This window comes from Sphaerodactylus townsendi, linkage group LG02, assembly GCF_021028975.2.
Source record: "Sphaerodactylus townsendi isolate TG3544 linkage group LG02, MPM_Stown_v2.3, whole genome shotgun sequence".
Taxonomy (NCBI): domain Eukaryota; kingdom Metazoa; phylum Chordata; class Lepidosauria; order Squamata; family Sphaerodactylidae; genus Sphaerodactylus; species Sphaerodactylus townsendi.
In genome coordinates, this window is record NC_059426.1 from 171529925 (window position 1) to 171543421 (window position 13497).

The following is a 13497-nucleotide window of genomic DNA, read 5'->3' on the forward strand; positions in this document are numbered from 1 at the left end:
AAGCCCCTTTGAGTCTCCTGCAGGAGAGAAAGGAGGGATATAAATCCAAACTCCTCCTCCTCCTCCTCCTCCTCCTCTTCTTCTTCTTCTTCTTCTTCTTCTTCTTCTTCTTCTTCTTCTTCTTCTTCTTCTTCTTCTTCTTTAATATACAAAGTTCATTTTATATAGTCAAGAGGGAATATAAGTTCACTATCATCTTCCAGTCATCTGCCTGAAACCCTGAGTAGCCTCTGCCAATCAGAGTAGGCAACACTAGGCTTGATAGACCAATAGTCTGGTTCAGTATAGTCTGGCAGCTTCATAGTTCATACATCCATATAGTGACCGGGTTCTTCTGGATAGTCAGAAATTTATTTCAATTTGTTCCCAACCTATTGTGTCCTTTCCTCAGTTCTCATCTTCTTGTGAAAACGAAGTTAATTGTGTTCAGCTTCCATAACAACTTTATTTTTGTTCTGTTATTCGGTCTTTGCCTTCTTGCCTTTGGTCTTTTCAGGCTGAAAAAAAATATACCTGTTTCATTTTTTTAAAAATTACTGTTAATCAATATTTGACCAATGGGGTCTTTTTGTTTCCTTGGTGATTAGTTTGTTTCAATAAGTGAGTGTGAATTATTTCCCAACACACACCCTGGAACGTACTGACAACAAAAGTGTTTATGTTGGAGATTACATTGCTTGGGCAAACATAGGAAGGATAATTTTTGCTTTTTGGTTGTGGGTCTTCATAATCAGTATTTGACAACGCAAAGCAATTTACCTTGGTGCAATCAATTGATTCTATTTGATGAGAACATTTTTCACACCATCATCATTTTAAGTACTTCTAGTAATGAATTTGATGCATATTACTTGTAATTCATACGTAACCTTGGATGGCAATTACCAGTCTCTCAGCCTGCGAGTTTTTTCTTCCCTTCATCATGCCATTGACATCCCACAGTCAATCAACCATCAACCCTTCTTGTCTGATAACTACTGTGTCCATTTTTCTCTTATCGGAGAAAAGGCAAAGTCGGATTCAAACAACCTGTTAGGGCATTCGCTATATTGGCTGAAGAAAAATGAATGAAGTATTTTAAAAAACTACCATGTTAATGAGATCTTGAAGCACAACAGCGTTATTTTTTAAGGTTCAATTGTAATCTGTTTGTTGACTGAAAAGGTTTTCTTTATCATACTTTTAGTACATCTTGAGTCCCAATGAGAAATGGCGGATTATTATTATTAGTAATATTAATAATAATGGTGATGACATAGATCAGTGTTTTCCAACCTTTTCGACGTCACGGTACCCTTGACCTCACTCTTCATATCTCACGGTACCCCTGACATCCTCCCCCACCTTCCCCTCCCAGTTCCCCTGCTTGCCACCCCCCACCTTCCCCTCCTAGGGTGAAGGGAAGCACGGGGGTGGCTGCTGACCTTGTGGCAGGCCCTGCCCCCTGGGCCATCTCCATGTCCTTGCTGGTGATGGTGGGATACACTACAAAAATGAGGGGGGCCGGGAGCATTGCTACGGTACCCCTGGGGCATGCTCATGGCACCCCAGGGTACCACGGAACCCTGGTTGGGAATCGCTGACATAGATTGACTGCAAGTGCAATTGCCAGGGCCGATTTTTACTCTTCAAGCTTTTAATCAGAACCAGACCACCTGTTAGGTAGAGGGGGAACAAAACCAGGCACCAGTCTTGGAGTATGTTGTTGGAGTATACCTTAGCCCCCGGGCAGTGCCCCTCATCCCAGTGGGTGGCTTTCTCCCGCAGGGGGACAGGTGTGTGGGGCTGCTGGTGGCAGGGCCATTTTGCCTGGCTATTTTGCCTTCCAGTCCACTCTGCTGGGAAGCACTCTGATGGGAAGCTTCGGGCCACAGTCCAGGCACTTTTCAGGCTGACGTGAGTGTGGGTGGCTTCCTTGTGGTGCGTGAGGGGGAGGATGAGGGTGGTGGTGGCTTCCCTGGAGCATAGGAAGGAGGGAAGGCAGGAGCTTCCCATGGGATGCCAAAAATCCTTGGGCCAGCCCTGAGGTGTAGCAAAGGGGGAAAGAGCCCAGTGCACTGGCGCGTCCTCCACCCCGTCCCATCCCGGAACACCCCCACCACGCCCCGGAATGGCCCCGCCACACCCTCGGAACACCCCGCCGTGCCCCCAGAACGTCCCTGCCGCACCCTTATAGGGGCGCCCACCCAGTGTGTCGTGCACCCCCCTGTCCCCTTGGAGCTACACCTCTGGGCCAGCTCTGCTCTTAGTTGCCAGGGACCGGACCAGCAGACTTGCTGGACCACCTCTCCCCGTTGCCTCTCAACAGCTTCATTCACCAATAATGGGTCTTCTCACAGTTGCAACACCAAGAGAGGCGAGAAGGATTTCTGCTCATGTGCTGTTTTTTTCCCCAGGAGCAGAATCCCAATCCTTTGGAATAGACCGCCCAGAGAAATGTGGGAGGCATCGTCTTTGGCATGGCTAAATGGTCAAAAGGAGAAATTGAACTGTTCTATTGATCGTTGTTCCTTTGTTATCTGTACCAAACTACAGGAGCAGCAGTGGCGTAGGAGGTTAAGAGCTCGTGTATCTAATCTGGAGGAACCGGGTTTGATTCCCCGCTCTGCCGCCTGAGCTGTGGAGGCATATCTGGGGAATTCAGATGAGCCTGTACACTCCAGAACACGCCAGCTGGGTGACCTTGGACTAGTCACAGTTCTTCGGAACTCTCTCAGCCCCACCCACCTCACAGGGTGTTTGTTGTGAGGGGGGAAGGGCATGGAGATTGTAAGCCCCTTTGAGCCTCCTACAGGAGAGAAAGGTGGGATATAAATCCGAACAACAACTCCTCCTCCTCCTCCTCCTCCTCCTCCTCCTCCTCCTCCTCTTCCTCTCCTTCCTCTCCTTCCACTTCTTCCTCTTCTTCTTCTTCTTCCTCTCCTTCCTCTTCTTCTTCTTCTTCTTCTTCTTCTTCTTCTTCTTCTTCTTCTTCTTCTTCTTCTTCTTCTTCTTCTTCTTCTTCTTCTTCTTCTTCTTCATGTTTTTACCCATAGGTAATGTCCATATATATGAAAAGCACTTTTAGCGTACGACACCTTGGGGCGGGGTGGGTGGGCAGAAAATTAGCTGTTTAACCAATTTGCCCTGTAATTATACACATTTGACTTTCGAAAAAGATGAAGAAAACAAAGGATGTAGCGTCAAGAGTTCTGACTTGATTGCATGGAAAGGAACGCGCCAGACATCTTAGCGGCTGAGGTGCTAAGTTTATAAATGCTACGTTTGCAAACATGCCAATTGTTCAGATGTTTAAAAAAAATAACCAACAACATGGAAGGTCAAGGGGGATTTATATGATTCTCCACTCTCGTCTCCATTATGTAAGGTCTACAGACCCCTCCACTACATTTGATGTAGTCTCCTTTGTTTCTTGTCCTCTCATATTTTCAGCCTAAAGTCAGGTTGGTCAGCCTTTCCTCCATTCCTCTGCCTTTCTTGATGCATGAATTTTAATTTCCTGAGGCAAGATATCCTGTCTGGCTGACAATAGGATATATTTTGAGCAGAATTAATTCGTATCATTTGCCTGTATAGTTTCCAATTGAGGGGTTTTTTCCCTTCCTTGTCTTTTCTCTTTTCTGGACTACAACCTTTAGGATTACCCAGTCCCCATTGCATTAAAATACATACTTCAATGGGCACAGTTTGTTATCTGCACCAAACATCAGGAATGGAGGAGGTAACAAATCTAACTAAAAATACCAAAATGGATGATTTTGAAAAACTACCACACACTTTGACATAGACTGAAGCCAGGTAGTTATAAATACTAATAGACGGATATAGCCCAATGTAATAAACAGAAAAACGTTTATTAAAATATACGGAAAATTTTGTATAGTTATATGGTTTTTGCTTGGGGATATGCTATTTGTTTGTTTGTTTGTTTGTTTGTTATTTAGTTGATTTCTATTCCCACCCTTCAAATGCACCCTAGGGTGGGTTACAACAATGCTTCCCACATTACAATAAAAACAGCATCACACAAAGATAAAAAATTCCTAAAAATGTACCTAAAGCTAAAAACATACCTAAAACATATCTAAGGCCCCTTCCGCACATGCAGAATAATCCACTTTCAATCCACTTTCACAATTGTTTGCAAGTGGATTTTGCTCTTCCACACAGTCAAATCCAGCTGCAAAGTGCACTGAAAGTGGATTGAAAGTGCATTATTCTGCATGTGCAGAAGGGGCCTAAAACAGATAAGAACAGGTACTGTACTTGATCTTAGCAAATAAACAAAAACATACCTACACAAAAACATATCTACACGAATCCTCCAGTAGGTGGAGCAGTCTTCATTGCTTTTCTTAAACCAGATGATAGATACGTAGAATTCTGAAAACAGACTATTTTTGATATCAACCACCTGAGGGTTAATATCTCAAAGCCCATTCATGCAATCATTTCTGATGTGACAAGTTTAACTGTTCAAAGTGTAGTTAGACTCATGTCCAGTAGCATGTTGGAGACCAACAGGATTTTCAGGGTATAAACTACCCTGATGTCTTCAGATCTTGGAAGCCAAGCGGGATCAGTCTAGGATAATATTTGGATGGGAGACCTCCAAGGACATCTAGGGTTTTTATACAGAGGCAGGCAATGGCAAACCACCTCTGAACATCTCTGGATTTGAAACCCTACAAGGTTGCCATAAGTTGGCTGTAACTAGACAGGGGGCGGGGGGAGGATTTTGAGAATCAGAAGTCCCTGATGGAAGGAGTTTTGACTCTCAAAAGCTTATACCACAAAAATCTCTAAGGTGCTACTGAACACCTCAAACTTAACTACTCTCCTGCAGACAGTGGTGGGATCCAAAAATTTTAATAACAGGTTCCGATGGTGGTGGGATTCAAACAGTGGCGCCGCCGCACACACGCACCTCCAGTCCCTATTGGGCAGGGAGGTTGCTTTAGTAACCCCTTCTCGGCACTCAGAAAAAATTAGTAACCACTTCTAGAGAAGTGGTGAGAACTGGTTGGATCCCACCTCTGCCTGCAGACCATCACAACCTTCTCTGAACCTATGTTCAAAGTTTTGCTACATGTGGAAGTGGTTATTTTAAGATGGATTCAAAGATCAGAAAGCTGAGTGGTGGGGGTTGACAGAAAAATCCCTCAGGTACATTCCTACCTCATCCCAAAATGGATATTTGTTTTGTGCCAGGTTCTCTGGGTGCTGAATGTCACTCAGCTGCCACAGTGGGTAGAACAGAGGTTTCAATGCAAGTGAAGTCAGTGCAAATGAACAGTTAGATTTGAGTCCAGCAGCATCTTAGAGACCAACAAGATTTTCAGGATATAACCTTTTGAACATCAAAGCTCCCTTTGGCAGACTCACCTATGATTATGAAGATCTGGAAGAGAAGCCAAACTGGTAAGCAACCATTCACAGAAATGGACGAGAAGGCATCTTGCTTATGGACATGGCTTCAAAGTGTCTCTTGCTCCTGGAACAAAAAATTTTTTGCGAATCCACAGAGGTGGGTGACTTTTCTGTGGAATGTGGAAGGTATGTTTTATGCATATCTTGGAGATCAGCGAATTTGAAGAGTATTCTGTGGTTCCTGCATGATGGTTCTTTTCATATCCATCTATCATATTCAAATTAATAAGAACTTGCCATGGTTAATTTAAAGACAGTTTAAAAAGGCTGTCTTTTTTTAAAAAAATTAATCTTTATTAAATTATTTAAAAATGGTTTGACCCTTGACATAACATTTATGACATCACATACATAAATTCATCCATTAAACAAAAACACATTATCACACATCACTAAACCTAAAAAGTTTCTATATTCTAATTAATATTTTCTGCTGTCATACATTTCATATTAAATTACTTCTCTTACAACTACATTTCGTAACAAAAATCTAATCACTTCCCATATTTGACTATACTTACTACTCCTCTTTCAATTCCAAACTTCTAAACCATATATATACATTACTTTTTTTGTAACATAATCTGGGGGGTATACCATCCATCTTCTATTTTTCCATTAACATTTACATAAACTTAGAATTATCTATCATTCCATTTTAGTTAAAGAAGGCTGTCAGTCTATTGACATCCCCTCTTTCTAAAAGGAGTTCAGGGGGACGCAAAGTGTTCTGGCCCTTATTTTCCCCTCACAGCAACCCTTTAAGGTAGGTTACACCCAAAGAGACTGGCCCAGCTTCACGGTTATGTGGAAATTTGAAGGGGTGGTGGTGTGGGTCTTATTCTTTCACACTGACCACAATGGCTGACTTTGATATCAAACCTTCATTTCTGGAAAATTGACCTAAATATGGGTGAGGATGCTCAGAGGATGCTCTCATAAAAGTGACAGATGTTTTCCCTGTAGCATGCAGGGCAGGAGGCTATGATACCGAAACAGGGTCTTTGATAGATACCTAACTACATCTCTGTCTGTCAATCTGCCTGCCTAAATAGATGAGACTTCCCTGGGGCCAGATGTGGCTCCCCTAGACTCCCCAGATGTGATCCTCTAAATAAATATGTTCCCCCAGATGTGATCGCCCAAATAGACTTCCCCAGATGTGACTCTCCTAGATAGACTCCTCCGATGTGACTCCCTGCAGTACTCAAATGCTGATCCTGGGATATGTTCATAAGAAACGTTCCTTTGTTACTTGCTCCTTGGTAGGGTTCCTACCAAGGAGCAGCAGTGGCGTAGTGGCTAAGAGCAGGTGCACTCTTATCTGGAGGAACCGGGTTTGATTCCCAGCTCTGCCGCTTGAGCTGTGGAGGCTTATCTGGGGAATTCAGATTAGCCTGTGCACTCCCACACATGCCAGCTGGGTGACCTTGGGCTAGTCACAGCTTCTCGGAGTTCTCTCAGCCCCACCCATCTCACAGGGTGTTTGTTGTGAGGGGGGAAGGGCAAGGAGATTGTAAGCCTCTTTGAGTTTCCTACAGGAGAGAAAGGGGGGATATAAATCCAAACTCCTCCTCCTCCTCCTCCTCCTCCTCCTCCTTCCATGAGCCTTTAACAACTGCCTCAGTAATAGGCAGAAATTATAAGACAGAAATCCCAAGCAGGTTTACTCAAAAGTCAACTAAGTTGTACTCATTGGGGCTTATTCTTAGGATTCTATTGAAGCCTTTCCAAGCATGTAAATGCAGTGATGGGGCTTTCCCTGTCGACTTTATGTCAGGGACTCTCCGAAATAGATCTACATACCCTCCCTCAGAGAGGCCCCTTCCGCACACGCAAAATAATGCATTTTCAAACTGTTTTCAGTGCTCTTTGAAGCTGTGTGGAATAGCAAAATCCACTTGCAAACAGTTGTGAAAGTGGTTTGAAAACATATTATTTTGCGTGTGCGGAAGGGGCCTCTGAGAGAGAGAAGGAGAGCGCAAACACGACCGACTTATACGCCCGGGGGGGGGGGGGGGGACCAATGATACAGAACTTTTTCTCAAGTCTTTTCTTCCCTTCCTCCATTTTTTTTAAGAATTGTCTGTAAAGCTCCCCTGTTGTAATTGGGAACAGGGTCCCTAATAATAAGTCCTTTGACCTTATGAATTTTAATCTTTATGATAACGAATGTAACCTTTCTGCAAACGCCACACCCACCCACCCCGTGTCTGTAGCCCTCCTGAGGCGTTTCTCTAGCGCTCTTTCAGGTAGGCAGCCGCGCCTCCTTCCTGCCCACAAAAGCCGTTGGAAAAAAGGCGGGAATTTGCTTTTGAGGTGATTGACCATTATAGAACAGGCAAGGCAAATGAGGCAAGGCCTGTCTAAAAGTGCGCCAAATTTTCCCCTCTTTTTCTTCATCCTTGCTTCTCTTCCCAGTGCCCCAGAGGGTGTGGCTGTAATCCTAAACCCTGGGAGTAAATAAGTCCCTTTTGACTGAATGGGGTTTCCTACATGTTCAAATCCCCTCAGGACAGGATTTGGGATAACTGGTCCTAGTGGCAGGGTTCTGTTCTTCCCCCACTATCAGTTGGGAAATTGACCTAAATATGGATCAGGATTTGGGATAACTGGTCCTAGTGGCAGGGTTCTGTTCTTCCCTCACTATCAGTTGGGAAATTGACCTAAATATGGATCAGGATTTGGGATAACTGGTCCTAGTGGCAGGGTTCTGTTCTTCCCTCACTATCAGTTGGGAAATTGACCTAAATATGGATCTGTGATTTCAGATAACTTGGTCCAGAGTGGCAGGGTTCTGTTCTTCCCTCACTATCAGTTGGGAAATTGACCTAAATATGGATCAGGATTTGGGATAACTGGTCCTAGTGGCAGGGTTCTGTTCTTCCCTCACTATCAGTTGGGAAATTGACCTAAATATGGATCAGGATTTGGGATAACTGGTCCTAGTGGCAGGGTTCTGTTCTTCCCTCACTATCAGTTGGGAAAACACCCAACATGATTGGTCAGGATTTGGGACAACTGGTCCCTGAGTGGCAGGATTCTGTTCTTTCCTCTCACACTATCAGTCATTGGGAAATTGACCCAAATATGGGATCTATGACTTGGGACAAATCAACCCAGTGGCAGGGTTCTGTTCTTCCCTCACTATCAGTTGGGAAATTGACCTAAATATGGATCAGGATTTTGGATAACTGGCCCTAGTGGCAGGATTCTTGTGTGTAAACATGCATTAAACACTATCAGTTGGGAAATTGACCTAAATATGGATCAGGATTTGGGATAACTGGTCCTAGTGGCAGGGTTCTGTTCTTCCCTCACTATCAGTTGGGAAATTGACCTAAATATGGATCAGGATTTGGGATAACTGGTCCTAGTGGCAGGGTTCTGTTCTTCCCTCACTATCAGTTGGGAAATTGACCTAAATATGGATCAGGATTTGGCACCCCTGGTCCTATTGGCAGATCTCTTGTCTTCTTTCCTCACTATCAGTTGGGAAATTGGACCTCCAAATATGGATCTGCATTTGGAGCAACTGGTCCTAGTGGCAGGGTTCTGTTCTTCCCCTACCATCAGCTAGAAATTGACCCAAATATGGGACCAGGATTTGGGATGTAACTTCATCCTAGTGGTAGGACTTCTGCTCTTCCCTCACCATCAAAGTTGGGAAATTCTGACCTAAACAGTGGACTCTGTCAGGGATTTGGGATAACTGGTCCTAGTGGCAGGGTTCTGTTCTTCCCTCACTATCAGTTGGGAAATTGACCTAAATATGGATCAGGATTTGGGATAACTGGTCCTAGTGGCAGGGTTCTGTTCTTCCCTCACTATCAGTTGGGAAATTGACCTAAATATGGATCAGGATTTGGGATAACTGGTCCTAGTGGCAGGATTCTGTTCTTCCCTCACTATCAGTTGGGAAATTGACCTAAATATGGATCAGGATTTGGGATAACCGGTCCTAGTGGCAGGATTCTGTTCTTCCCTCACTATCAGTTGGGAAATTGACCTAAATATGGATCAGGATTTTGGATAACTGGCCCTAGTGGCAGGATTCTGTTCTTCCCTCACTGTCAATATACCTAGTTGCCATTTTTCACAATCTGGATATCAGTTACTGCATTGGTTTGTGTGTAAACATGCATTAAAAGTGGGATGAACAGGGATGCAGTTTCCTGTGGAAAACCCCACTGAATAACATGAGAGTTCTGAGTAGACTTGTTGGTTTCCCCTAAGCTATCATCATATTAACATAAATGTAGCTAAGGCCTGGTTAAAATGAATGGTTAATTCATATTTATGGTACAAGCCTAAAAACTCTGGAAGTAACCCTGAAATAATACACCTGAGTAGGATTCGGAGATTGCTTAGAATGGGCCTTGAAGCCCATTCACACAAAGCAGGTCTACGCAAACGTTAGACCCAATTTATTGCATAGGGCTTACTCCCAAGAAAGTGCTTTTAGATTGTAGCTTTAGTTGTCTTGGCAGCATATTCTAACTTTCTGAGGAAGCCAGGCTGGAGGATGAAGCAGTCTGTTTCTCCTTGCTTTGACTAACAAATACTCAACGTTGTGCCTTGCTTTATTGGCCCATACAAAATCCAAACACTTTTTATTAGAGACAATCAAATGACATGAAACCAAGGTCAGACTCTGTATGCATTTAGTGACGTAGCACAGATCTTTGCACTTTTCATCACAGGATATTGATAGGGAGGAAAGTTTCCATTATGTCATTCTGTCCCCAAGAGGTATATTCTTTTCCAAAAAAAGCTTTTCTGTAGCATTTCAGCATTAGATACCATATAATAACAAAGTACATAGCATGATCAAACTTCAAATATATAAACGAAAGGGAGCCTGCACAAAAAGATCCAAATAAATAACCATTTATTATAGGCAAATCCCACAGTTATACAGGATCCATTTTAAAAACTGATGCATGACATAATTCAAAGACACATAGGGTCGGATTCAACCAGATTTTTCACTCAATCTTATCCTTATTACAGCTAGGTAATAAGGCCTCCTGCCTTCCACCTTTGGTCCCCTACTCCTGTCTGTTGCAGCAGTGTGAGAATGGGGAGGAAAAGTGACATTGTGGCAATGTCGCACATCCAGTAGCATAAGGCCCCTTCCGCACACGCAAAATAATGCGTTTTCAAACCATTTTCACAATTGTTTGCAAGTGGATTTTGCCATTCCGCACAGCTTCAAAGAGCACTGAAAGCAGTTTGCAAGTGCATTATTCTGCATGTGCGGAATGAGCCTAAGTGCAAATTATGTTGCACAATGTTTTCAGCAAAACTCTATGGTAAACTCTATGGTAAAACCACAGAGGTTGGGGGGGATTGCTAGAACATTGCTGAGGTGCCATGCTAACATTTCCACTTCCGAGACTGGAAGCGATGCCATGGTGTTGTGTACCGCTGCACAATCCCAGGGCTGCCCCCAAAAGCAAATGACAGTTCTGTCACCTATAACGTTTGTCTACGCAGGTTCCATGATCTTGTTTTTGTTGATCATAGGGTATCCTCTGCTTCCTTTCTCACCACCAGAAAAGCTGGTTGGGTCCAATCCACGATGTAGGAGCCTTGTAGATGCTAAACAGGCCAGATTATCATCAGTGTCTGAATGAGAGAAAAACCCTGTGCGCCCCACCCTGAGTTCCTTGAGAAGAAATAATACGACACTGGAAAGAAAAACAGTAACATTCATATCTAGGTACATAAATAGATTGGAAGCCCTCCTTTTATACCAGTTCAGTTTTGTTCACCTTTTCTGCAGTATAGCACAATATGTACAGCACAACCCCACAACTGTAAAAATAGTGAAAATTATTGGTAACACATTGAGTTCTATATACAGCTGACAAAGATTAAACATCTAAAGCCATCTTTTATGAGTCAAACTACTGTTCTGTCAAGAACTGTCTTGTCTACTGAGACCGATAGCAGCTCTCCAAGGTCTCAGGTGGAATTATTTCACATCACCTGCCTTCACTAGAACTATCCTCCATCTTCCATCATTTTGTTTTGTATGGCATTCCCTTTCCCTCCCTCCTGTTATATAAATAATATAAGCTGTTCATCACCTGGCAGGCCCTAATTGGATAGAAAGGCTGATCGAAATGTTTTCAATAAATAAAATAAAGCCTGCTTAATGTTTTAGATAGAGATGTCAGGCATAGAATGTGGAACTTCCTGCATGCATTGCAGATATGTTCTGCTATTGAACCACGGCCCTTCCCATCAGTATTGAATTAACATTATTTAATAAATGCTGTGGCGTAGGAGGTTAAGAGCTCGTGTATCTAATCTGGAGGAACCGGGTTTGATTCCCAGCTCTGCCGCCTGAGCTGTGGAGGCTTATCTGGGGAATTCAGATTAGCCTGTACACTCCCACACACGCCAGCTGGGTGACCTTGGGCTAGTCACAGCTTCTGGGAGCTCTCTCAGCCCCACCTACCTCACAGGGTGTTTGTTGTGAGGGGGGAAGGGCAAGGAGATTGTAAGCCCCTTTGAGTCTCCTGCAGGAGAGAAAGGGGGGATATAAATCCAAACTCCTCCTAATCCTCCTACTCCTCCTCCTGCTGCTGCTCTTCTTCTTCTTCTTCTTCTTCTTCTTCTTCTTCTTCTTCTTCTTCTTCTTCTTCTTCTTCTTCTTCTTCTTCTTCTTCTTCTTCTTCTTCTTCTTCTTCTTCTTCTTCTTCTTCTTCCATGAAGTTGTGAATGGCAAATTTAAAAATGGAAGTTTGATGGACTGTTGTAGACTATGTTGGCTAGCTTCATATGAAAGTACAAAAATATATCATTCTATTGACATAGCCTCAATTTTTTTTCTCGACTGCATGAACAAATGTTCCCATTAGCAAGACAATAGCAACGGTTCTTTTGTATAGCCTGTATTGCTGGCTTTAGAAGGAGAGGGAGAGGTAGCGCAGTGGTTTTAATTTTCTATTTCTGTTTTTCTTAATGTAGGTTACAAAATGAACGATGATGTTTTAAGCTCCCTGGACAAACTGCTGCTACAGTTTGGTATGTCACAATGAATTACATTGCTGCTGAACTTTGAAATCAAACAATACAGTATAGTCAGAGGTGGGATCCAGCAGGTTCTCACAGGTTCTCGAGAGTAGGTTACTAATTATTTGTGTGTGCCGAGAGGGGGTTACTAATTGGTGATTTTGCCACATGATTTTTGCCTTAGTTACGCCCCTCCTCTCAGCAGTAGCACGCAGAACTTGAAGCAGTCTAGCAGGAGGTGCACCGGTGTGCGTGGCAGCCTGTGCCTGCGTGCATTCGTTTCCCGCCCAAGGACCGGCGCAGCGGCTGCGTCCTTGCCACAGCCCCACCCAGGAATGCCGTGCCCCCGAAATGCCCGGCCACGCCACCGTCGTGCCCCGCCCATCCCCATTGGCGCTACACCACAGTTTGAATCCCACCACCATGGGAACCTGTTACTAAAATTTTTGGATCCCACCACTGAGTATAGTCCTCCTTTTTCCAGATTCAGATTTCCAAATCTATTAATTATATAAATTAATTATTGCTCATATACTCCCTGTATGTGTGAGAAAACACAGGTTACATTCATGAGCCATTGCTAACTTTGTGAGCGCACTGGACAGTCTACCTTGCTCTTCAGCAATGTGAGAACTTCTTTTGTAAATCTGTTTTGGGATCAGGAAATGAGTGGTGGATTCTGCACAGCTTATGTATAACAGGTTGCAGTCGTTAGAAAGGAACCCATTTTCCTTCTTCCTGTTCACAAGTGTGTCCTTCATCCGTTCAGGCAGTGATTGGAGCCTGTGGAAACAATCCGGGTTGCTTTTGTGCCTTTGCACAGAGAAACTTAGGCCGCTTCCGCACGGCCACGATGGGGGTTGGGTTAGCGTACATGACGCCAACCCAACCCCCCTCCCCCGGGACTGTTCACACGAATGGTCCCGATTGCGATGGGGAAGACGGCGCAGCATCCGCACAGGCCGCACCGTCCCCCAAACGCCTTACCGTGTCTTCCAGCCTCCTGCACGTCGCACAGGCCAGGGGACACGCCCCCCCTGC

At 44.0% G+C, this 13497-nt stretch overlaps 1 protein-coding gene across 1 annotated transcript in view; it reads left to right on the forward strand.

The window, feature by feature from the left end:
- LG02H14orf39 (linkage group 02 C14orf39 homolog) overlaps positions 1 to 13497 on the forward strand; it is a 42044-nt gene that overhangs the window by 6522 nt on the left and 22025 nt on the right. The window contains exon 2 of the mRNA XM_048484660.1: positions 12412 to 12468. Within this exon, the coding sequence (XP_048340617.1) occupies positions 12412 to 12468 (57 nt within the window). The remainder of the gene's footprint in view (positions 1 to 12411; positions 12469 to 13497) is intronic.